Source organism: Notechis scutatus, chromosome 2 (genome assembly GCF_049901735.1).
Source record: "Notechis scutatus isolate UNSWTSFEM ecotype Mainland chromosome 2, rNotScu1.2, whole genome shotgun sequence".
Classification (NCBI taxonomy): domain Eukaryota; kingdom Metazoa; phylum Chordata; class Lepidosauria; order Squamata; family Elapidae; genus Notechis; species Notechis scutatus.
Window position 1 is genome coordinate 143,178,298 of NC_142010.1, and position 24,903 is coordinate 143,203,200.

Below are 24,903 nucleotides of genomic sequence, written 5' to 3' on the forward strand. Positions count from 1 at the left end.
TAATTGGCTGTATTTAGATAACTTACTGGACTAAAGTACCTGGGCAACAAACAGCTTTAAACAAAACCTCATTTTAGCCTAGCCCTTTGTGTGAAGGAAGCAGTTGTGTTCTCACTTGGAGAAAGTAGGGAATTAGCAGGAGAAAACTCTTGTCTCCATGCCTGTGCTGCTAGCTTCCCACAGGCATCTTACTGACCATGCTGCAAACAATACCCTGAATAGATTTCTCATTTGATCCAGCAAAGAAGCTCTTTTTAAGTAACATTAAAATTACTTTGGACAAATGAAAGTGCCATACAATCCAGCATTCTGTTTCAAACTAACAGGGAAGGAGCCTACAGATTCTCATGCAGCTTGTCTCAACCTCAGAAGTTGAGGTAAACAATTAGCTATTAAGTAATAACTGATAGAGATCCAGTGCAAATAATTTAGCCTTTTTTCTTAAATGATAATTCGCTGTTTGACTTATGGCTGTGCATTCAAGGTATAGCGCAAGTGAGGTGTTTCCACTACCAGATATGATTTTATCTGGGATTTTGTTGGTGGGATGCTTTTCAGATGTTTTCCTAATTTATCAGAAGTTTAGGGTTCTGGATTTGATTCCCAAAACATGCTTTGAAGGCAAGAACATAATAGCTATCCAAAGTGCCGATGATCTGTGTGGCATAGAGGTGATAAAAGGCTGTACATATTCAGCTAATTAAGCCTGAGCACAATTGGATGTTAAACAAAAGAAACTGAAAGTTGAGATCAGAGCAATACATATCTTAATTATGAAAAAATTAATGAAACAGTAGAAATATGCAAAATATACATTAAGCAGACATTGGGATCAAGGAAAGGTGTCTCATAAAATGTGTTAAAAATGGATAAATAGGCAATTGTATTGGCATACCACCAAGCATGGTAAATTATGATTTGTGGTTCTCAGGAATGGAGCAGAAGCTGACAAAAGGTTATTTCATATTAAATAATTCAAAGGGAAATTATTTCTACAAGGCTTGATGACTTATACTCCATAAATCATATGTAAGTCCAATGCACTATCCTTCAAAGGCATCCAACAATATTCTAGCCAAAATAAAAATATTGTTTTATACAAGTAGTCCTAGACTTACAAGTTTGTTTAGTGACCATTCAAAGTTACAATGGCACTGAAAAATGTGACTTATGACCGTTTTTTCATAGTTACCACCTTTGCGGCATCCCCATTATCATGTAATCAAAGTTCAGATGCTTTGCAACTGGTTCATATTTATGACTTTTGATGTGTTCCAGGGTCATGTGATTCCCTTTTGAAACCTGACAAAGTAAATGGGAAAGCCAGATTTGCCTAACAACCAGGTAGCTAACTTATCAACCGCAGTGATTCACTTGAGAATTATGGCAAGAAAAGTCGTAAAATGGGGCAAAACTCACTTAACAAATGTCTCACTGAACAACAGAAATTTTGGGTTCAATTGTGGCTATAAGTCAAGGACTATCAGAAGCAGACATCTGAGTTGGTCAGTGGTCATATTTGTGAACAGATGTCCAAAATAAAACATACAGCGTAGTTCTATGTAGGAGAATGGTGGTGGTGAGAAATCAGATCCAGTCATAATCCCAAAGTTCTTTACTGGATATAAACATTGGCAATTTAATAAAAAGCATGCTTTTTATTAACTTTACTGATTTTCTAATTCTAATATAGGTTATTAATATTCCCAATCTGTAATGCTGTAATTGTGACAGAAAGAGCCATATTTTAATGTGGATTTGTATGCTAGAGTTTTAGGGCCAAGTATATAAAATTTTCAGTTGTTTGATAATATACCCAAGGATTTAGAAGTTCTTGTGGGAGCTCTGAAGGTTCCCTGAAAGCTTGTCCACTCTCTACCAGACATCTTCTTAAGCAACACTGAGAGAAAACTGTATGTTACAGTGAGTATTTCTAGGGGATATAAGCTGTGCCAGGCCTGACTAGCATTTCCTACAAACAGTATGTCACCGTAGAATGTTTTGCAATTCAGAGCTTCACTTTCAATGCTATTTATCAGGCAAAATGATATATAGAAGTTTGCTGTTGGGAAACTGAGATTCTGGCTCACAAGCATAACAATCAAATGAAATGTCGAATTATTCAAATTACACTGCCAATAAAATAAAGGTAGCTTCTCAGATTCATTTTCAAATGAAATAATCATAATATCAGTTGAAAATTCAAGACCTTTTTAAAAATCAGATGGTTGTTTTATATTATAAATTACTTGCAGTTGCCTTCATTTTTATGAAACCTATTCAAGTGGTTTGAATCGCTTGATGAATGAATGAAACATTTAGGTGAGGTGCAACATTTAGATGTGACCAGTTAAAATGACTGGTTTACAATGTTCTGATTAAGAACTGCTTATTACAGAGAGCAGATTGTTTTCAAAATTGCAATCATTTTAGCGGAGTTGGGCTTTCTGGAATTCCTATGTGGCACCATTAAAAACCAAGGGAGAGAATGTGTTTTTTTTTTCTCTTTACAACTCTCGTTTTATTCAAAAGCAAATGCATACAGAGATTTATTCCTTTCAAATCCGTGCTATTATTCTTGAACCGATCGGCAGCTCTATTTATTTCATTTTCCTTTGCAAAAAAGGTGATGGTAATGACAATAATAGCACCAGACTAGCTGGGGGCCAAATACACTCTGGGCAAGGCCAGCTCAGGGGAGGCCCTGCCGCTGTTTCCCCAGGGACAACTGGCCCTTTAACCAAACGGTGGGCGTGGCGTGACGTCATAAAATATGATCCTGGGGGCCTCCCAACGTAATTCGGCCTAGTTACTACTGGGAGACTTGGACACGGGCTCGTTGGAGTGGGGAGGAGGGAAAAGAGCAAAGGAAACAAGGCAGGCCCCGTAAAGGGGATCTAGGAGGGCCAAGGTCAGGACTCCAGCCTGGGCTCCCGCTGCCGTGACCGCCCACGGTTGCCAGGCCATTGCATCATCCCCAGCGCATGACTCACCCACTTAAAGACTCGTGACCCTGAAGGGAGGGGGGGACATTTCGGGAGGAGTCATTTCCGGGTGCGACGCGGCAGTATCCACCGCGGCGGAGCCGCGTCACCCAACACTGGAGAAGGCGGGGCGTAAGCGAAAGGACGACGACGGCCCATTGGGCGGCGGCTCCCTTCGTCCCGCCAATGGAAAGGCGCGGCGTCGCCCATTGGGCAGATATGGCGCAAGGGTTGCGTCATGCCGAGCGGGGAGGGGCGCTCTCTGAAAGATTTCTGGTGACCATCCCGAGCAGGAGGCATTTGGGAGCCGGTGGGAGTCGAGAGCGGGAGACGATGAGCCGCGAGAGGAGAATGAGCCGCAGCCAGGAAGTTGGAGAACGGATCGCGGGCGAGAAGGGGCCGCGTGGGAAGGTGCGGAGCCTGGGAGGGGAAGAGGAACGCCTGCGCTTTAAGGAAAGCACTTTTCGGGCGCCCGATGGAGGAGGGTTTGCATGGGTGCACAGCGGGTCTGGCGCTCTTAAGCCGGGCTCCGCTTTGCAAAGAGGCGCGGCGCTTTCGTTGCCTGAACCCCTGGCCACAATTAGCCGGTCCTTTCTCTCTCTCTGCCCGACCACGAGTTGGAAAAGCTCCTTTTCTTCGCCTCTTTTCCTGCAGGGCAGCGATAGTGCATAGATCCCGGCTTTCTACTCAGAGGTCGGGTGTGTGTGTGTGTGTATTTGCTCATCCCACGCACGCTCATTTTAAACAGAACGGGCTGCAGGATTTGTGTGTGCTGTAAGAGTGGGGGGGGGGAGTGTGAGTCTTATTTTGTATTATTATTATTATTAAACAAAAACACAGTTTCATAAGAAAGGGTGGGGTGGGGGGCATGTTGTAAAACCGGTATACGGTACAGGGCGTTGAGGATTCCCCCAAGCAACTCTCATTTCCTTCCTAGCAAATTGGAGTGCGGTGCCCAGATTTCCCGGGTGAACTTAAGGATGGTAGCTGGGCTTTTGTACTGGAGCCAAACCTCCTGCTTTTCCTGGCTTGCTTATTAGTTTCCAGTGCAGAGAAGGGAGAGCTGGTGGGGCTTGTTTTCTCTTCTAAAATAATTTGAAATTGTGGGCGCTTGGCCAGCTCTGAGGCTACATCCTTTCCCACAGCTGTGTGCTTGCTGTGGCTTGGCAAGTGACCCTGAGGACAAAGCATTTTTTATAGCAAGCTTCCCCCCCCCCCCCAAAAAAAAATTGCAAACAAACTCGTGCCTTGCTTGAAGACTTTATCAGAATTTATTAACCTATTGGAGAAGTCTAAAAGGGATGCATTCTTGCTGGTAGCAGAGGACAATGCTGCAACATTTCCCTGTCAAGTTTGGAAAGTCCCATTTCTCCCTCCCCCCCCTCCAAGGGTTGGAATGCCTGTTTCTCTAATTCCTTGGGGACCATTCTCCTGCATACGCATAAACATACATCTTTTCCACGAAGCTGCATAACAATTCTTGGATCCCTAATTCTCCTAGTTTCTTGCATCACTCGGGGCTGATGAAAACCAGTGATGTGTGTCCCCAGTGCCTGATGTGTTCCTGTGGGGTTCAACGTAGTGTTGCTGCTTTGCTGTTTGATTTGGGGCATTGCAGAAATCTCTGTCAAAGATGCATGGCTAGAATGGAAAGCAGCTGTCCTGGTTCCTGCCCCTGGGTGTTGGGAGTACAATCACACACCCTCAGTGTCACTATCCATGAAGCTCATTGGAAAGCAGAGATTTAGCGTATGAAAGATGTAGCGAGTATCAGGTTGTAGACTTTTGATTTCATCATCAAATGAGATTTGTTCATATTTTACTAAAAGAGAACTTCTGACCATTTGCAAGTTCTCATCAGCAGTTTAGCCCAGGGGCCGCCAACCTTTTGGACCTCAGGGACCACCAAACTCATAATTTTAAATCCCAGGGACCACTAACTGGTTCTGTGGGTGTGGCCTAATTTGTTGGTGTGGCTTGGTGGTCATGTGACTGGTTGGGCATGGCTTGTATGTAAATATTATAGTTATATAAATATTGATTTTTTTTATTAAAAAAGAGCAACTTTTACCCAAAATCAGGCAAAGCAGGCAGGCAGATTGAATTGCTCACAGAATCACAGATTCATTCAGAGATCTATTTATCAGCCATAGGCTAGCTCAGTCTGTCACATAAAATTTGCTTGCAAGCAAACTCACAAAATTAACTCACAACACACCATGTATGTAAATATTGATTTTTTTTATTTAAAAAAGAGCAACTTTTACCCAAAAACCAGGCAAAGCAGGCAGGCAGATTGAGTTGCTCACAGAATCATTCAGATCTAAAGATCTAGAAAGCAAGAAATCCAACCATTTCCTGCTTCCTAGCTAATCTGAATCTCCACAGCAGAACACCTGATGGTCGGAAAAAGGAAAAATAGCAATTTAGCAGGCAAGTTTGCCGGGTAAGGAGTGAGTGGGCGGGGAGGGTTCCTGCGGACCATGTGGGCAGCGCAGCCTTGTGTTTCTGCGCAGCCTGGATTAATTGCTTTGGGGGGGTGCTCTGGGGGTGAGATTTCTCTGCGGCCCACCAAAATTTTCTCACGACCCACCAGTGGGCCGTGGCCTACCAGTTGGCGAACGTTGGTTTAGCCTATGTCCCCATGCTAATTTGGCCTCCTCTGCTTTACAAGGTGAGGATAGAGTGAATATAACTCTTTCTGATGCAGAATTCAGTGAAAAAGGGGTGAGCTGCATCCAGATGTTTTTCCAAAAGGATTTGCCCTTTTTAATACAAAAATAACTTATAGTGTTGGAAATAATGCATTTAAAAGAATTTTTAAAAATGGTCTTGAGTATGAGATGCCTAAAGTGCTATTTCCAAAAATAATTGCTTTGGCTGCAATTTAAATCATGACACAAAGGCATGACATGTCTATCTCTGGATAAGAGATTTGTCCAACTCCTGTTATTTAGAAGCATCCAAAATATATTGAGATTTTCTGATGGTTGAGAAAAAAAGGAATTCACATGCAACATGTAGGTATTTATCAATGAGCTTGAAGAAGAGGATAATGCTTTGGTAAACAGCAGCAGCATAGTCCCGTTTTAAAGGATAGGAGCGGGGAAAAAAATGCTAAAGGAAATTTGTGGTGCCCCCATTCCATTCTGCTGTTTAATGTCAATGGGCAAATTTGGAGGTGGGGGGGGCGCTTTCCTTGGATGGTTGTAACATGTTTATGATACACGGCATCCTCTTGATAATAATCACAGACTTTTCTCTTATTCTTTCAGTCTCGAACAAAAAATCGCACGCTAATACATCACCACACTTGAAAAAAAAGGTAAGAATCCAAGAAAAGCAGATTACATGGAGGGAAAAGCATGGGAGAATTGTACTAAACTTTAAATAGGTTCATTTTAAGAACTGCACTTTTGAGAGTAAGAACTGTTGAGTTCAGGGGAGTTGCTCCAGAATAGGCATGTTTTAAGATTGGATTATAGAGTCTTCTGGCTTTCAGGCGTTCAAGGTAGGCCAAGCCAAGAAACGGGTCATGGCAGGGATTCTGGGAATGCTCTTTGTAGGATAGAGTAAAATCTTGAAAGCCCATCTTAATTTATGTCTGCCTTACCTTAATTAAACAAAATCAAGGCTGAGTCATTTCTCATCCCTTTCTCTCTGGGTTTCAGTAATTTTTTTCTAAAAGTCATCCCCCTTTCACAGTTTGCTCATTCATTCCTCCTTAATTATCACTAAGAAATTTGTAGAAGAATAAGAACAATGCAAATTTTGAAAGACAAACTAAGGAAAGTAATGTGGATGAGAAAGTGCAATGAAAGAAAGAGAGAAAGAAAAAAGCTGTAAAGAAGCAACTTTAAATCTTAACACCAGTTAAGTACATTTAGATTTTGCCCTCTCTCCATAAGAGTACATCATAATGTCTTTCTTTCCATAGTTTACCCTTTCTAATCATCAGGCACAAGTTCATTTTTTTTTCTTTTTTCAACAGAAAGTCCAAAAGGGCTTTCCAGTCATAAACAAATGCAGTTGTTGATCTTTAATCAAACAAATCAACCTCTGCTAATTCTGTCATCTCTACCAGCCATTCACTTTACAGTATTCAGTATTCACTTTACAACCTCTGCAAAAAGGTCATAAAATGCCGACCTGCTTTACAACTGTCACAGCAACGACCAAAATTGCAGTCTCAATTACAGATGTAAATCGAGGATTACCTGCGACTCTTTCAGGAGTGTCCAGATGTTGACATAGATTACTTACTGTTCTTTCTTTGACCCCCAAACTGGTGTATTTATATTGCACAATATAATCTTCTATCTGTATAATTTACAAATATTTATGTCATCATAAATAAATGTCTCTAAGATGCCTCAAAACTCTGTTGTTCGTATGGTTGTTATCAGTTGAAATATGCCTAGAATGGTGGGCTTATTCATGTAAAGTATTTGGGTCAGTGGAAAGGGCATACATATTTATTTGAAGATATAGATAACCTGAAACCTTAAAGTGAAGAATGTTTTTTTTTTAATCTTTTGAAACAACAACAAATAAATGCTTGTTCTTGGAACAGAGAATCGACATGGAACAATGTAGTTTTTGGTTTAATAATTGGTTTTTGTGGGTTGTGTAGAACAAACAGTGGTTTTTAAAGGTATTGTGATTTGTTTCTTTGTGATAGACAATGCTAGTGCTTTTCACTAAGAATAGAATATTCTTAAGTGTCTTTAAGCTTCCTTCCATTGTATATATGAAGGTTATTCCAGAATAGGTAATTTATGTAGCTACCGTGTATATATAATAAGGCCGGGTCTTATTTTTTTGAGCCCGAAAAAATGGCTAGGCCGTCTTTTCGGGGTAACTAATTCCCCCCTTGCATCTTCGGGCGGGTGGGCGGCGATGGCTTGGATGTTGACCTCAGCGTTGGTGGGACACTTTGTATCGGGGTCAACGCAGGCAGCACCATATCCAGGTGTGCAACAAAAGTACTTCAAGCGGCAAGCCCCCCACCATTCCCCCATTTCGCATGTTTTTATATAGGCCTTAATTTGAGGGGAGGGGCTTAATTTCATTTCATGCCTATAAAACATGCTGGGACTTCCTATTGGGGAGGCCGTATTGTTGGATAAACAGGGTAGTAGCTGTAAAATAGAACCAGTTGGTACAGGGATTAAGGTGATGGACTAGAAACCTGGAGCCTTCAAGTTCTAGTCCTTCCATAGGCATGAAAGTCAGTTGGGTGACTTTGGGCCCATCACACTCTCAGCCCAACACAGGGTGGCTGGAAATCATGGCAATCTGCTCATGTTCAAGTTGTCAGTAAACACAGACCTGCTTGGCTGTGAGAAGCTTACATAAAAGGCTAGGCTTTTTTCCAAGGTGCCTGAAATTTGCTTTAGTGGTCCAATATGTTTCAGAGTGTACCTCACACAAGAAAAGCTAATTGGACATAGAGGTTCACTGTGCCAACTAGCTCCACTATGCAAGTCTTCACTGCTCAGTTATGAGTCACTTGTTTTGGCAAACCTGCTTGTGGCTCTGTTAATTGCTAATTCAGAGCGTACAAAAATGGATGGAGCTTTCTGCTCTGAGCATGTCCCGGCTGGCCTCAAGGCCAAGGAGGAAAGAAAAGTTCCATGTCTGAGATGTAAGAAAGTTTGGCTAGCCCTTCCAGCCTGTCTTGTGATGATGACTCACTTCTTATTTCTCACAGTGCAGGAGGTTTGGTTTTGCTAACCTCCACCCATTGTTAAGACATCTGGAAAAACCCTAGCTTATCTCCCTGTTGAGTATCACTTGAAATACAGTATTTAATTCAAAGTTTGAATAAAGTACAGGTAATCCTCAACTTATTACCACAACTGAGCCCAAAATGTCTGTCGTTAAGTTAGATTAAGTGAGTTTTGCCCCATTTTACTGTCTTTCTTACCTCATTTGTTAAGTGAATCACTGCAGTTGGTAAGTTAGTAACCTAGTTGTTAAGGGAAGCTGGCTTCTCGCTTGACTTGGCTTGTCAGAAGGTTGCAAAAGGAGATCCCATGACCTTGGGACACAGCGACAATCATAAGTATGAACCGGTTGCTAAGCAACATAATTTTGATCATATGATCATGGGAATGCTCCAAAAGTCATAACTCACTTTTTTCAGTTTCATTGTAACTTTGAACAGTCGCTAAGTGAACTGTTGTAAGTCGAAGACAACCTACATCGGTTCACAGCGGGTATATGGAGTAGACCAGTTTCAGCCCTGTTATCAAAAATATTGTCTATATTGACAGCCACATTTCTTATTCTGAAGAAGTCCTACAAAGTTCAGAACTGGCTTGTCAGGAGATAGGGTCAAGTGAGGTGTAAGATGGCTGATGCCACCACAGAACTTAATGATTGGTCTCATTGAAGAGCTGTTCTGTTTTGCTAATATGGTGTTCGGCCTTTCCCAACCTAGTTGCCCATTCGGGTTGATTCTCCATATGAAGATTGCCCAAGTGCAATTTGAGGTTGCTTTTATTTTCCCCCCTCACAGTCCATGGCCGTTTTTTACTGTTCTCTTTTAATTTTTGCTCTTAAATTTTTTCTCTGCCTCAGGTACATTGAGCAGATTTGTATGGGCTTCTTTTGGGAACATGGGAGAGAAGGCTCCCTAACATGCAAGATGAAAAGGTCTTCTATTTGCCCATTGTTGTAGGTCAGGGGTGTCAAACTCACGTCGTCACGGCAGGGTCACATTGACATATAGGGACTTTTTCCCCTTCGCTAAAATGGGCATGGGAGTAGCCAGTGCGTGACTCGTCCAGCCCACAGGCCTGGAGTTTGACAGCCCTGTTGTAGGTGATCTGAATTAAAAAGGAGCTCTGGATAAACTTTTCTTTCTCCCAGAGCAAGTCTAACTTGCTGAGCTGTGTGGCAATCTATGCAGATGTTATCCAGTTTTCTGATGGCACCCATAACTTTCATCTTTCAGAAGCAGTGTGGCTTTCTCTGAACCATGATGGCAGAATCCCTGCCCTTTCCACTGGGCACACCAGTGCCCACCTGGGAATTGGAAGCCTGGTACCAGGACTTGCAGGAAGTGCTATCCTCGGATGTATCCAACAGGACAGACCCCTCTGGGGTTGGACAGGAGCAGGTGAGTCGGTTTGCTTTTGTCTTGGTGCTTCCGGAACTGCTAAGTCCTGCATTCAAGTGGTTGGGTGGATTCTATGATGGGCTGGCTCTGCATTGCACTTTGTATCCTAAATCTGCATTGGAGAGATGTAGCCACTACCCTCAGTCACAGATCTTGTAATCCTTTAAAAATGCATACATTATACCATGAAACTACATTCCCTACTTAGGCGCCTTTCAGGTGTTCCCATAATTGCTCATGCTGGCCAGGTTTGGGGAGTTGTAGTTGTACACACACCTGGAAAGCAACTAATAAGAGGAAGAGGCCCTTATATTTTATTTCATTTATGATTCTTCCCCTCCGTCAAGTAATGATCTACAGAATTTAGTTCTAGAATGCTACAGTTGTTATACTAATCTTTCAGTACTTTCATTTTTTTTCAAGTTAAAGTCTCAATAATTCAAGTTAAAGTCCAAAGAGTTATTAGACCTATTTCAATTAAAAAATGCCTCAGTAAAGAGTAGCTTCCTCAGGTCTTTCCAGGGTGGTCTTATAATCTAAGTATGTGTGCTCAGAAGCCACTTGTAACCTTTCAGCAAATGTATAATTTGAGTAGTGGGTGTATGGGAGTGTTCTTTTTGGCTGGCTTCCACTATAGCAGTGTTTCTCAACCTTGGCTTTTAAAATGAGGACTTCAGCTTCCAGAATTCCCCAGTTAGCCATGCCAAAGTTGAGTTTCACTGCATTAGTAGGGGCAGTAGCTCTTTTGAATTCTGCTGTATAATGCAGTATTGGTGCGGTGCCGGGGGTTTTCAGTTCAATGTGTGGAGGGTGAAGGATGTGTGTTTGTGTTTATTGTCATGGTCATGATGTGCACTGAAGATGGTGTTTGATTTCGTTGCACGAGGTTCAGTGACAATAAACTAAACTAAATTAAACTATAGACTAATTGCATTGAACTCAGATTTAAGTTGGTAGGTACAAGAGGGTTCTATTAAGTGTTTCATTTGAGCTTCTTTTGACTCCTGTCTTTTCTGTCATGGCTCCTGCCCTGTGGAACGTCAATCAACCCCTGCTCATGCTGGTCCCAACCTGCTGCCCTTCCAGAAGACACTCAAAAATATGGTTTTTGCTGATGAGTCTCAGGATCCCATGATAGAATGAAGCCTGTTAGATGATGTTAACTGATGTGCTCTTTGTATGCTTTGCAGCCACTCTGTCTTTTAGGGGCTTTTTAGTTGTGGTTCTTAATAAGTGTTTATGTGTTTTGTTGTTATGTATGCTGCCAAGAGTTACTGTGCGAGATGGACGACTTATATAATCCACCTACCACCTTTTGAAAAGTCCTGAAGGCTTTCCCCCCAAGCATTGGGATAGGATGAAGTGACCGCATGTCAGAAGCTTGGTTTGGTGCCAGGTTTTTGTTTTTAACATTTACGGTTTTAATGTTGTTTAATTCTTGATTGGGAGCCATTCTCAGTTTGGTCTAAGATAGGCAGCTATATAACCATTTTGAATAGTGATAAATAAAATAGGTAAAAGGTGATGTTTTAAATTTATAGCACTCATTGGTCAGTCGTATGTTCAGAAGCAAGCCCCTCAGTGCCATAGTCCCAGTCTTCCAGAAGATTGCTCAAATGTGAGATGGACAGTATATAAATGTGTAATACATGTCTTGAGTTGTTAGTGTGCTTGTTGAGGTGTGTTGTTTTTTAAACTCCATGACATCTTAAGAGAGCACATGCACAGGCTTAGAAATTATTCTTTCCTTGGAAATTATTGGAGATGGAAGCTGACAATACGCGCCCTCTTTTTAACCCGGCTCTTGCTCCGTTTCTTTTTCAGAAGGAATTTGATGGCTTTGATGGTGCTGCTCTCTTGTGGAACTTGGAGACTTCCAATTCCTTGGAGCTTAATGGGGATATAATGACAGGAAGCTATGAGTTGGAGCCTGATCTTACAGCAGAACTTTTGGAGCAACTGGGCCAGGAGCCTCCAGGGCCAGTGGAGTCCGATTCTAGCCACGGCTCTTCTACACAGACAGGCACAGATGACGATGAGGGGATGTCTACTAGCCGGAAGAGGCGGCAGAGTGGCCAGCCTCACGGTGGCAAGAGACAGTGCGGCAGAGAGCGGGAGCAGCAGAATGAGCGCAGAGTGGCTGAGCTGACAGCACATAATGAGCATCTCCAGCAGGAAATACAGCGCTTGACCGCCGAGGTGGAAGCTACCCGAGCAGCGCTCATTCAGCGGATGGTGAGCCTAAAGACATGATGGGGTCCTGGGACACTTTTCTGCACTGAAATTATTTCTCCTTGCTATGGACTGAAAGTGTGCAGGGCTTCATCCTTTCCAGATTGAGTGACTGCGCAACATGCTGAAAAGAGGGGCATTTGTTGACACCTTAAAGCACATCAATGCCCTGTGAAACTTACTCTGAGTAGCAAATGGACTTCCCTTGCAGAACTAATCTGTGTGGCCCAGTTATTTTAGGCAAAGAGGAGATCCTTGACTTTCCTAGAGACTGACTGGGGCAATTGTGGAACTGACTTATTTTTAATAGTTATATCTGTTCTTCCCCTTGCCAGGAGATCGCAGGGAGGAATGTCTGCATGTATCGTTCTGTACAACAGTGCTTTGTACTTGCATAAAGAGCAATAAAGTATTTATTTTGTCCTGTGTAATCCAACAATTTGAAGGTTCTGGAACTGTTTTTTGGGAGTCACAAAAAGACTAATAAAAGGAGAAAATGAAATGAGATCACAGTTGCTAGCAATTGTCACAAACAAATGAACCTGAGATGTCTTGATTGCGATCACAACTCCGCCAGTCACTTTTTCTTTTTCCCTTTTCCTTCTACCACATGGTGCTGCTTCTGCAATTCCACCAACTCTGAGGCCACAACATCAACTTGCTCTTTTCTGGCGCCCTGGGCCTTTGTATGTTTTATGTGGTTACCCTAGATATAAAACTGCCGTGAGTATATGGCAACCTTGTTCAGGAGGAAATTCCAAGTTAAGAACAACATAAGCTAAGACAGAATATGTTCCTTTAATAACTTCTTAAAATTATCTATTATAGTTTCAAAGAAAAGGGGAAACAGAAATAATGCTGGCAGAAAGGCAGACTTGAATATGGAAAATGCTGTATTTCATATATCATGATAAACGGTTAATGTCTAGCCTAACAAAGAAGGATTGGAGTATCATGATAGCTGTCTTCCAGTACAGTTCAACCCCCATTGAGCCCAAAATTTATGTTGCTAAGGGAGATATTTGTTAAGTGAGTTTTGGCCCGTGTTATAACTGTTCTTGCCACATTTGTTAAGTGAATCACTACAGTTGTTATTTAATAACACAAGTTAAGTGAATCTAGGTTTTCCCATTGACTTCGCTTGTCAGAAGGTTGCAAAAGTCACATGACTCCTGGACTGCAACCATCATGAGTAAACTGACAAGCATCTGAATGAAAATCACATGACCATGGGGATGCTGCAATAGTTATAAGTGTGAAAAATGATCATGGGTCATTTTTTCCAGTCTTTTCAGAACTTTGATTTCTAGGGTCACTGAACCATCTGTGAACAAAATGTGGGTATTCTGACAAAACAGTTACCATGATAGGAATAGGTAGTTTCAGAACACCCATTTAACCAGAACATGATAATGTGTAACCTACAATTTACAAATCAGACTGGCTGGAGTCGTGCTACATGCTCAGCCCAAAGAAGAAAATCTCTTCAAGTAGTATGTTGTGCAAATTCACCGTACTGGAACTAGAAAAAGCTTAACACACCAATAAGCTATAAAGGGAAGCCTAGACCTTAATGATAACTACACTTGTTACTAACTTCATCCCTAACACTTCAGAATCCAGTCTTACCTGTTTGTCTCCTTCCTGATGTTCCTTCCCTCCCAATGTTTTCTGGATATTTGCAGCTGCTTTTTGCTGCAAGCCAAAGCAGAGAAAAACTATTAAATGAGCCACACCTCTCAACTTTTTAACATATCTTACTCACACCATGCTTCTATGATCTCCCAATTGGATTGTGCTTATTGACAAGAAGGGAAAATATTACCAGATGCTACAATACAGCTAATTTCAGGAAATGGAGAAAGAGGGCATGCACTGCTTGCTAAGCATCATCCATAAAAGGAATATTATGGTGTCACAATATTAAGGTAAAAGGCAGAGACAAAGGACTGGTGTGTAATTGTAGCAATCTTAATATTTTTGGAGGGGAGGAGGGTTGAACTTGCAATGGAAGCTACAAAACAATGATTAACATGATTAATAAGCCATGGGTACATGCTTCTTGGAGGAAGGATTCAGTTATGGCTAGAGCACTTCAGGAATTCATACAAGGATCTGATTCTCTGCTGGAAGTCTAGAATCTAAAGCATGCTTGTGGAGAGCCAATAATTATTTATCAAGCTTATATGTTGCCCAATTCCCTGTGATTCTGGGAAATTTATGAATTGTTTAAAACAAGAATAATAAACAAAAAGAAAGGTAAAGATAGCCGGATGACAAACTGCGTAGGAAGAAAGGAAAACAACCTGGGTTAAAAGGAAACATCCATCATCGTCACACCAAAGCCCTGGGTGAAGGACCTTCAAAACACCAGAAGGCCATTTGTATTTCCCAGAAGTTAGGTGCTGTTACAGAGAAGGTTTGTTTCCAGGTTTGCAATAGTATTGCTTAACCGAAAGAACCTTGAGTTTGCCAGCCCAACCAAATCATGGTCAGGGAGATACTATGGGAGACAGGTGACACACACAACCTTCCGAAATATCTAGACCCTAGGTCACAAAATGCTATCGTGTTAACAAATTTTACCTTTGGCTTCAGTGGGAAGTCTTCAGACTGGAAAACAGGAGAAGGGAACCAGAGAAAGACCAGAAAGAGGCAGGAATGGTTAGGTGCTACAGCAGAGGAAGGTCTTTGCAAGCAACTAGAGTATCTAAACCAGATTGCCCAACAAAGAGGAGAAGGAGGAGGAGAACAACACAACTACAGGAGAGATTTACTAATATCTTGAGTTGTGACAGTTCATTTAATGACTGTTCAAAGTTATTCCATAATCCCCTCAAATATTTATGACAGTCCTGAAATTATGAATACTGCAACACCACGGTAGTCATTCCCCCTTACGAATGACCGCAGAGGCACTGCAATGTTCAACCTGCCTATTCCCTCTGCCCACTCCCCACAATTGCTTCCCCTCTACCATCCTGCTGTGCCAGACTCACTTACCTTGCCAAAATCTGTTTCCTCTCTGCTGCGGTTTCTTTGAGAGCAGGATGATTATGTTTCCAGCATGATTGGCTTGCAAACACTTTTTGCGCGCTGAAAGTGAAATGTTCTGGGGGCCCTGATTTCTGCTAAAGCAAATGGGTGCCTGAAGTTGCAGGAAAACCCCGCTGCCTCAAAGCATTCGGACGGCTTGCAAACGTTTTGCACGGAGACTGGAAGCTTCTGGGCATCATGATTTTGCATGGCACAGAGGCTGGAAAGGAGACAGCTTCCTATATCTCCGCAAGGCAAGTGACCCGGCACAGCAGGATGGGAGGAGGGAAGCAATTGTGGGGAAACATGAGGTCTCTCAGTGGGTCAGGGGAGGACTTGGGTGGTCTTAAGCAAGTGGTCTGTTCCATCAGTAGGCCACTCCCACTCTGAGATAGCTCACGTGCACTTAACAACCTGCACCTTTGATTAGCGAACGTGTGAGTGAAAGCAGGGAGTTTTCATGTTCATTTTACGTGATTCACTCCAATGAATCCTCCGGTTACGAATGTAATATGCAGGCTCCATTACATTCGTAACACAAGGAATACCTGTACTTGGGACACAGAGTCCATTCCAACCCAGTCAACAGCATCAACATAAAATACTGTCAACAGGAAAATTAAACCACAAACGCAGAAAAGTATAAAGGGTCAAAAGTAGGAGAACTGGCTGGCAAAGTAAATTGCAATACTTCTTTTCCACCATTCTGAAAATAAAATACACTTTTAAAGAATATCTCAGTGTACGTTTCCCCAAATGTTTTCAGAGAATGAAAGGATCAAAGAAATGGCCACCAGCACAGGAGCTGATCAGTCAGTTTATACCAGAAAGGAAACTCCCCGCAGTGTTTTACCTGCAAAACAGGTAATTTTCTCTGCAGCAAAGAAAAGAGTAATGAAATTATCACTAAGGATCTTCCTAAGACTGAACATGAATGTAAGATTTGGGGGGGAGGGGAAATGAACAACAGGTAACACCTGTAAGTATTTTAAAACATTTGTGTTTTGTACCATTTTTTTAAAAAATGAGGCCTTTTAACTTTTTAAGAAGGTATACTCGTATTATTAACTCTACAGTACAGTGAAACCTAGCTATCTAGACCTCAGTGGGAGGGATCAAATTCTGCTTCATTATAATGTCATCACACAAGGACACCAATTGTGTAAATGATGCAATCTGTGACATATGCTTTGCCATCTCCTCCTCCAACCAGTTCATTAAAATGAGGCTTTGCTGCATGTCTGGTTCCCCACCGTAAGACTGCAGAAGGCACACCATAAATGGATAGATCTGTTTTTCCCTTGGTCAGACATGCTGGAATGTGGGACGTAGCAAGATCCCCTGTGTGAATGGGCCCTTCTCGCTCCCTGTTGCTCAATTTCCTCATTTCGGTGGCATATGAACAATCCCTCTCAATTCTTCGTTCCCGGTCACTGGTTTGCAATGACAGTGCTACAACTCAGCAACTATGAAGTGAAACGAGAAGTCGAGGCCACTGGTAAAGCGAGGAGTATATCTGCATTTTACAAAGAGGGTGTGATTTCATCCTTGGTTTTTTCCAGGAACTATGATGCCTGAGGTAGGAGGAATTGTGGAGGAGGCAAGTGTACAACTTTGTGATTGACAAAGAGGCCTTACTCTCTGGGGAACGGGGTTGTGCATTTGGTTCTCAACCACAGCAGCTTTAAGTGCAGCCTGCTTCTCAAGGGTTTTCCTCATCTTGTAGAGAAGAGGATCACCTGGCTACTGATCTCATGGCTCATAAAGTGGTGAGGTACAGCGAAAGCATCCCAACTACTTTAAGGAGCCTCAGAAGAGGTGTAGAGATGTCTCCTCTCACTGTCAAAGGCTTCCAAAGAAGTCTGGGTGAATCAGTTCATCCGCCATTTCTTACCTGTCCTCCACTAAAACGCTTCCGCAAGTTTTCAATTTGTTCAGCCTCCAACTTTTGGAACAAAGGAGTCACCTGGAATGAAATGTAGAAAAAGTTTCAGACTGTTCATCATCCCCACTATTATTTAGTCTAGTTTGGCCTAGTGGTTAAGGCATCAGGCTAGAAAGCAGGAGACCGTGAGTTCAAATTCTGCTTTAGGTATCAAAGTCAGCTGGGTGACCTTGGGCCAGTCACTCTCTCTCAGCTCAATTCACCTCACAACATTGTTGTTGTGGGGAAAATAAGAGGAGGAAGGTATGTTAGATATATTTGTCACCTTGAGTGATTTATAGAAATAATAAAGATGGGATACAAATAAATAAATATGAAAACAATTTAATAAATACTACTTTAACTAACAGTATTGCGAATAACAGCATCAACTCCTTGGATAATCCCATTGACCCTCAGGCTTAATACTGACCACTTTGGAGAACCCTGATAGCCACATTGACTAATGGAAGAAACTTTGAGATCATGAAATTAAGTTATATAAATGGTTTTAAAGTTTTCCTTGTGGCTTGGCTGCATAGAATACACAGAAGCTATTTTCCTCATTTGTTTCCACTATGATACAAATCAACAGTTTTTAGGAGCAGTAAAAGGAAAGAAGCTCAAGCTTTTAATAGAAAAACTACAGATATATTTTTTTTCTTCCCCCCCTCCCCCCCTCTCTAGTATGAAACAATAATTCTCACATGAATCCTAACTACATCTAGAGCTGTGGTGGAACAGTGGTTAGAGTGCAGTACTGCAGGCTACTTCTGATGACTGCAGGCTGCCTGCAATTTGGCAGTTCGAATCTCACTAGGCTCAAGGTTGACTCAGCCTTCCATCCTTCCCAGGACCCAGATTGTTGAGGGAAATATGCTGATTCTGTAAACTCCTTGGAGAGGACTGTAAAAGCACTGGGAAGCAGTATATAAGTCTAAGCGCTATTGCTATTGCTATCTAAGCTGGTATTATTTATCCTTTTTGGGGGGGTACTTTGGAGAACTGGTCCTTAGCACTGCTTTCATCACCTTCCACATGGCTTCTATCCCACAGCACGTACCATGCCAATTTGATGTCCAGCCGGCAAGGTGCAGACGAAGTCATTGGTCACAACATTAAAGCTGGATGCAATGCACAGCTGGTCCTGGATTGCAGTGCTCACATTGGGCATGTAAGGTTGCAACACAACTGACAGCAAGCTTGCAATGTTGACAGCCACCCCTATCACGGTGCTTGCCCGTTTTCTAGGAAGAAAGGGGGGGAAAACATCTCTAAGAAGAAAAAAAACAGCAAAGCCAAAAAAATGGTGCAACAATCAATAGGCAACACTGAACGTTTGGTCTAGTCCTTAGCCATGAAACCAGGCTGGGTGATCTTGGGACGGTCAGTCTTTCTGTTGTTGCTGCATGGAAATTAGGAGGAGGAAAGTATGTTGAATATGTTTGTTGCCTTGAGTTATTTGTAAAAATAATCAGGCAGGATACAAATGAAAAAAGAAATCAATTTTTAAATAAATATCTGAAAATAAAACCCAGCTAACAAGAATAAAGGCAGGGAAGCCAATGCATGTTTCTCCCCAAACAACTAACCTAATTCAAGTAAGCTATATCCCAAAGTTGAGAGGAGAATTTCTTTAGTTGGTTCTGCTTGAAGCAGACCATCACAAAATAGCATTTGCCCAGGATCAGTCACTCACTTATCTGCATCACTGCCTTTGATGCATTTCCAGGGCTCATTGACCTGAAGGTACTGGTTGCCATGGCGAGCAATATTCAAGATGGTGCGTAAGGCATCACGAATCCTATGAGAGAGGGGAAAAAAACCCAAGAGATAAGTTGTTGAAGTAGCAGAGGTAAGGAAGAAAATGGCAGTTTACTTATTTTTGCTGAGAAATAGTTGGCAAAACTAAGCAGCTGTCCCATGCAAACATGCAGGAAACCTTCCAGTAAAATCTGTTGGGCTTTCTCCTTTCAAATTCTCAAGCAGCCACGTAGAATATGTTGTCTTGGACATTTCTGGGCAGGCAAATCAATAAAGAATATGCAAATTAATCATAATCTCATCTGAAGTTTTCAAGATTATGAAACCAGCATCCACAAACATTTAGATATTCAGGTGTTGCTACTTCACACATTCAGAGTCAATCTGGGACAAAAAATGGAGTCTTCCATTTTTCTCAGAACTTCTACCATTGCAGTTATTCATGCATGTCCTTCAGAAAAAGTTTTGTCTAAGCTACAGATTACACAGCTCCTAGAGTTACTGGCAGATGCTAGATTTCCAGGACGTACTTGACTTTCTCCAACAACTGGTTGTATTGCCGCAGCTCCAAAGTGATGTGAGCCAACAAGCGCTTATCATCTTGGGTTAGGTCCATTGTAGGAACACAACCCCCGAAGAATTTGCAGACAAAACTCCCTGCTCTGAAAAAGGAAACAAAGACAAAGGAATGAGCAAATTAAAGTTTGGTACATTAGAAGTTTACAGAAAGCTAGACTCATTCTCATCTTTTATTTCCAACTATCATAATCTACCCAACTGGGCAATTCCTGAACAGTTCAATAATGAAAGATGTCTACACATGGATGACTTAATCCATCAGTTACTTGACACTTTGCCTAACCCACATTCTGTAGGTCACAGCTATGGGCCTGTTCTGGTAGCGCTTATCATCCTGGGTTATGTCCATTGTAGGAACACAACCGCCAAAGAATTTGCAGACAAAACTCCCTGCTCTGAAAAAGGAAACAAAGACAAAGGAATGAGCAAATTAAAGTTTGGTACATTAGAAGTTTACAGAAAGCTAGACTCATTCTCATCTTTTATTTCCAACTATCATAATCTACCCAACTAGGCAATTCCTGAACAGTTCAATAATGAAAGATGTCTACACATGGATGACTTAATCCATTAGTTACTTGACACTTTGCCTAACCCACATTCTGTAGGTCACAGCTATGGGCCTGTTCTGGTACATCTGAATCTCTCACTCTAGAAGACCCCAGAAAAGGGACTTAGTACAAACAGAGATTTAAGTAGTATTAAATCCAGAGTAAAGTATTTCCTCCCCCCCACCTCAATTTTCTTTTTTCCCAGTGCCTCCACTTAGTAAATGTTTGTACTAGCCAAAATAAGTTTTCTTTTTCCTCTTTGGGATTGACTATCTGAGTCTTGATTTCTCCTTTTCATCCTCAACACATTAAGTTTAGGAAAACAGTGATGTCTATTTGTAACTCTTATGAGCAACACAATGATTGCTGAATGTCTATGGAGATTCTTAGTCATCCAGGTCATGGTTGTCCCAAAGGTGCTTTTTCAAGCAGCAACTGGAGTTTTTTCTTTGAAGACATTTCGCCTCTCATTCAAGAAGCTTCTTCAGCTCTGACTGACTTCAGTCGAAGCGAAATGTCTTAAAAAAAACCCCAGAAAGTTCAGTTGCCTCTTGAAAAAGCACCTTTGGGACAATGATTGCTGTTTTGCAAAACTGTCTCTCAATTTTTTTAAAGAATTCCCCAAATTTTATAATGTCACTACATCATCTGAGATTCTAATAATCTCACACATGAACACCAAACTATCACACAATACAACTTTGCCCACAAATGGTTGCTAATATGTCTTCTTGTTATGGGATAATTTTGTGTTATTCATTTTATTGACCGACATAAAATTCTGTCCATCTATGTGAGATGTTGATGCTCTTCAGAATTAGAGAAGCACATGGGTCACTGCACACAAGGTCTGAAATGAGCCTGAAACAGTTACTGACCTGAAGACACAGTGAAAGGATGGAAAAAATAATCCTCATTTACATGCACAGGGGTTTTTAAATTACAACCTTTCTTCCTATTGTGCTGCTTCACTCTTCATCCTAACTCTAGGCTGGCCTTTGTAGTTAGCTAGTTAACAGTTTGCCTGAATCTGATTTTTTTTAATACTGCTCTTTAGCTCACCCTATACCCAAAGCAAAGCTACCATATTGTTGTATTGAACTCACAATATTGCAATGGAATATTATACCATTCTTCTCTTGCCCAGATTTACCTATTGATAAAATTGCCGAGGGTGTTCAGCAGCTCTGAGTTGTTTTTGATCATGAGATCATTCCAAGAGAAGGCACTGTCTTGGCTCTCCGGCCGCAAGTAGAGCAGGTAAAAGCGCCAGATGTCTGCAGGAATGCCCGTATCCTTGGCCATATCGCCAAAAACTCCCACACCACGGCTTTTGGAGAATTTGCCATCCTCATAGTTCAAATATTCTAGAGGAAAAAAATGAAGGTGAGGTAAGGAACTCCATCAGGATTCCTCTGTTGAAGAAAGGGAATGCAATTGGTCAACTTTTGGTTCTAAGGAACCCAACGAGACTAGAAGACAGGAATGAAAAATGAGGCTTATTTCTCTCCCCAGAAATTACCTGTTGCAATTAGATGGTTGACCAGAGTATAATTATCACCAGTGCCCAGCAATGAGCAAGGAAACACAACACTGTGGAAGGGAACATTATCCTTGGCCATGAAGTTATAAAGCTGAATCTGAAGGAAAAGAAGAAAGCATGAAAACATGGCATAAGGCACACTTCTACCTCAACCTTCTGACAACCTCCTCTTATCCTATGTAGAGTCAAATAACTAATGATTGTGACAGCATATTATCACAATTAGTTTTTAAAAAGTATATCTTACAACAATCACAGCTACAGATTTCCTAAAGATATATTAGTAACATGAATTTTGCTAGGGTGAATTGAAAAATTTAAGAAGAATTTTGGTTCTTAAGTACTGAGCATGTTTAATACTCAGAAGAGCTTATGGACTGGAATGATGGAAGATTTGCCTATTTCCCTGCCACAAATTTATTTATATTATACATATTACAGAGATATATAAATGAATACAGAAAATTTCATAACGATGTATTTTTTTGTATTATAAATGAAAAAAGATATAAATATTGTAAAGATGTATTCATAGTATTATACATATAAATATATGATACAGAGAAAGGAAACAGCTTTCAGAAGGAAGTGACTGGATTAGCCCACCTGTTCTGGGTTTTTCCACCATTTCTCCCACTGGTCAGTATAATTAGCTGTGATGGACAGATAGCCAATTGGAGCATCAAACCAAACATAGAATACCTATTAAAAGTAGGGAAGAGGTTACATGTAGAGATAGACCCACAGAAAAAGAAATATCTACATAAGCAGTTGGGATTTGGGCTTCATACTGTACCACTTGCATATCTCCTGGACATTAATTACAGGTAATCCTCAAGTTAAGAATGTAATGGAGTCTGCCTATTCCATTCATAACCCAAGGATATAGAATAGAATAGAATAGAATAGAATAGAATAGAATAGAATAGAATAGAATAGAATAGAATAGAATAGAAAAGAAAAGAAACAGAGCTGGAAGGGAGCTTGGAGGTCTTCTAGTCCAGGGGTCCCCAACCACCGGTCCGGTCCGTGGATCACTTTGCACCGGGCCGCAAAGAAAATAAAAATAAAAAATAAAATAAAAATGGCGGCTTTCTTCGCCTTCGGTGAATGCTGCTGGGATCAGGGATCAAGGACACAAATGAAAGAAGGGGAGGGAGGAAGCAACCAAAGCCTGTCCTACTCTCTGGCTCAGTGGCTTCGGTTTCCTCCCGCCTTGTTCCTCTCTCTGTCGCTCTCTCGCTCCTCCACCAGCCCAGGAAGAAACTGCTTCAAAGAAGCCGGCAGGGTGGCTTTTCCTGTCGGCGCAGCTCCCCCGAAGCGCCCGTTCACCCCCACCCCGCCGCCAATCAATCCAGGTTCAACCCAGTGCTCCGTTCTGCCTGCCTGCCTGCCTTCGTTTCTGGTTGTTTCAGAGCAGCTTCGGCTGAGAATAATAACTATTCGCCTCTTTTACTCAGCCGAAGCTGCTCCGAAACAACCAGAAACGAGGCAGGCAGGCAGGCAGGCAGAACGGAGCACTGAATTGAACCACGGGCGGCGGGTGGGGGTGAACGGGCGCTCGGAGGAGCTGCGCCAACAGGAAAAGCCACCCTGCCGGCTTCTTTGAAGCAGTTTCTTCCTGGGCTGGTGGAGGAGCGAGAGAGCGACTGAGAGAGGAACGAGGCAGACACCTGAGGGATGAGGCTGAGGGAGGCAGGGAGACACCTGAGGGATGAGGCTGAGGGAGGCAGGGCCGAGAGGCGGGGCTTCTCAGCCGTCCTGCAGGGACTTGTCCTGAGCCGCGGAGACAGCCATGGGCCGCCGCCGCCCAGCGCTCAGTTTTGAAGGCGCTCCTCAGCCCAGCGCAGTTCCTGAATCTGCAGCTGAAACCCTCCATTTTAAATGTCCCAATAGAAGAGAATATCTGTCGCTCAGGGTTGCAATGAGGAGGCATTGGCGCTCCTGAACTTGGTGGTTTGCTGGCAGGCGTTTATTACCCGACTAGGTAACAACATCAGATGTTACCTAGTCAGGTAATGAAACGTCTGCAAGCAAACCACCAAACTCGACTCCTCCCCCGGTCCTTGAAAAAGTGTTTCTGCGTGAAACTGATCCCTGGTACAAAAAAGGTTGGGGACCACTGTTCTAGTCCAACCAATTTGTGGAAGTGAATCTTGTACCTTGAACAGGATCACTCCCTCCTTTTGCCCATGCATTTGCTAATCGAATACATGGTTTGTTAAGTGTACCTGAGATATTTCTGGGTGGGGAAGGGCATGGGTAGCCTCGTGAAGGAACAGGTCACCTGATGAAGACAAACCAAGGCCTCCCTGACCCACTGAAATACCTCATGCTCCCCACAATTGCTTCCCCACCCCACCCAACCTGCAATGCCGGGTCACTTACCATGCAAAGATCTAGCAAGCTGTCTCCTCTCCAGCTTCTCAGCCACGCACACCTCTCACGCAGCTCCGTTTAGGTTTGCATAGGCCTCACCTGGCACTTTGAAAACCAAAATGGAGGGTTGGGGGGGCGGGCATTATATGTCTAACCCTAACCCTAACTGGGTTTTATAGGGTTTATGTCTAATCCTAACCAGGCATCATATTTTATATCTAATAGTGTGACATTCAATCACACAAAAAATGTCTCTCTCTGTTCTATTCCTCACCTTCTCACGGAAGCCATCAAGTGGAACTGGTGTGCCCCACTTCAAGTCACGAGTGATGCAACGTGGTTTGAGGCCATCCCGGATCCAAGAGCGGGCGATGTATCTTGAGTTGGGGGTCCAATCCCCACTGGACTGGGACACAGCCAACCATTTTTCCAGACTCTCTTCTAACTAGTTGTTGAGAGGTTAGAAAAAATAAACAGGATTTTTGGCTATGATATTTCAAGATACAGCACTTTCCATGACGATACCACCGTTAGGCAAATACCATGTTTCTCCAACAATACGGCCACCACCAATAGGAAGACCCAGCATGTTTTCTAGGCATAAAATCAAATTAAGCCCCTCCCTCCAAATTTAGGCCTAGTTTAAAACATGCAAAATGGGGGAAGGGTGGGGGACTTGCCGTTAGGAGCGTCCCGCTGGCAGCAATTCCTCGCCACCAGCCGCTCCTAACGGGCAATCATGGCGAAGCGCAGAGAGCTCCTACTCCCACCAAACACCTTTGCTG

General features: G+C 42.3%; 2 protein-coding genes across 6 annotated transcripts in view; one reads left to right on the forward strand and one right to left on the reverse strand.

The window, feature by feature from the left end:
* Positions 1-3,241: 3,241 nt before the first annotated feature.
* Positions 3,242-12,775, forward strand: DDIT3 (DNA damage inducible transcript 3). 4 transcript variants are annotated; one of them, XM_026673915.2, is made up of 4 exons: positions 3,242-3,395; positions 6,260-6,309; positions 9,946-10,110; positions 11,935-12,775. In XM_026673915.2, exons 3-4 carry the CDS (start codon positions 9,970-9,972, stop codon positions 12,361-12,363), a joined length of 570 nt encoding a protein of 189 aa, XP_026529700.1. In that variant the 5' UTR covers positions 3,242-3,395; positions 6,260-6,309; positions 9,946-9,969; the 3' UTR covers positions 12,364-12,775. The 4 variants fall into 4 exon arrangements, with proteins under 4 accessions (XP_026529700.1, XP_026529701.1, XP_087812604.1 ...); XM_026673916.2 differs by having other exon boundaries at positions 3,276-3,395; positions 11,938-12,511; XM_087956478.1 differs by having other exon boundaries at positions 3,276-3,395; positions 6,260-6,306; positions 9,944-10,110; positions 11,935-12,511.
* The window catches only part of MARS1 (methionyl-tRNA synthetase 1), a 29,786-nt gene continuing 17,620 nt past the window's right edge, over positions 12,738-24,903 (reverse strand). The window contains exons 12-22 of one of the 2 annotated variants that reach the window (XM_087956477.1): positions 24,393-24,563; positions 22,346-22,441; positions 21,719-21,836; positions 21,350-21,563; positions 19,597-19,728; positions 19,002-19,106; positions 18,366-18,549; positions 17,273-17,344; positions 14,929-14,955; positions 13,972-14,037; positions 12,738-13,048 (exon numbers count right to left, since the gene is read on the reverse strand). In XM_087956477.1, coding sequence (XP_087812603.1) covers positions 12,920-13,048; positions 13,972-14,037; positions 14,929-14,955; positions 17,273-17,344; positions 18,366-18,549; positions 19,002-19,106; positions 19,597-19,728; positions 21,350-21,563; positions 21,719-21,836; positions 22,346-22,441; positions 24,393-24,563 — 1,314 coding nt within the window. In that variant the 3' untranslated portion in view covers positions 12,738-12,919. The remainder of the gene's footprint in view (positions 13,049-13,971; positions 14,038-14,928; positions 14,956-17,272; positions 17,345-18,365; positions 18,550-19,001; positions 19,107-19,596; positions 19,729-21,349; positions 21,564-21,718; positions 21,837-22,345; positions 22,442-24,392; positions 24,564-24,903) is intronic. The other variant, XM_026673913.2, reaches the window with a different exon arrangement.

Coding starts and splice junctions, on each gene's coding strand:
- DDIT3 (XM_026673915.2), top strand. CDS start 9,970: ATGATGGCAGAATCCCTGCCCTTTCCACTGGGCACACCAGTGCCCACC. Junction 10,111..11,934: donor CTGGGGTTGGACAGGAGCAG/GTGAGTCGGTTT, acceptor TTTCTTTTTCAG/AAGGAATTTGATGGCTTTGA.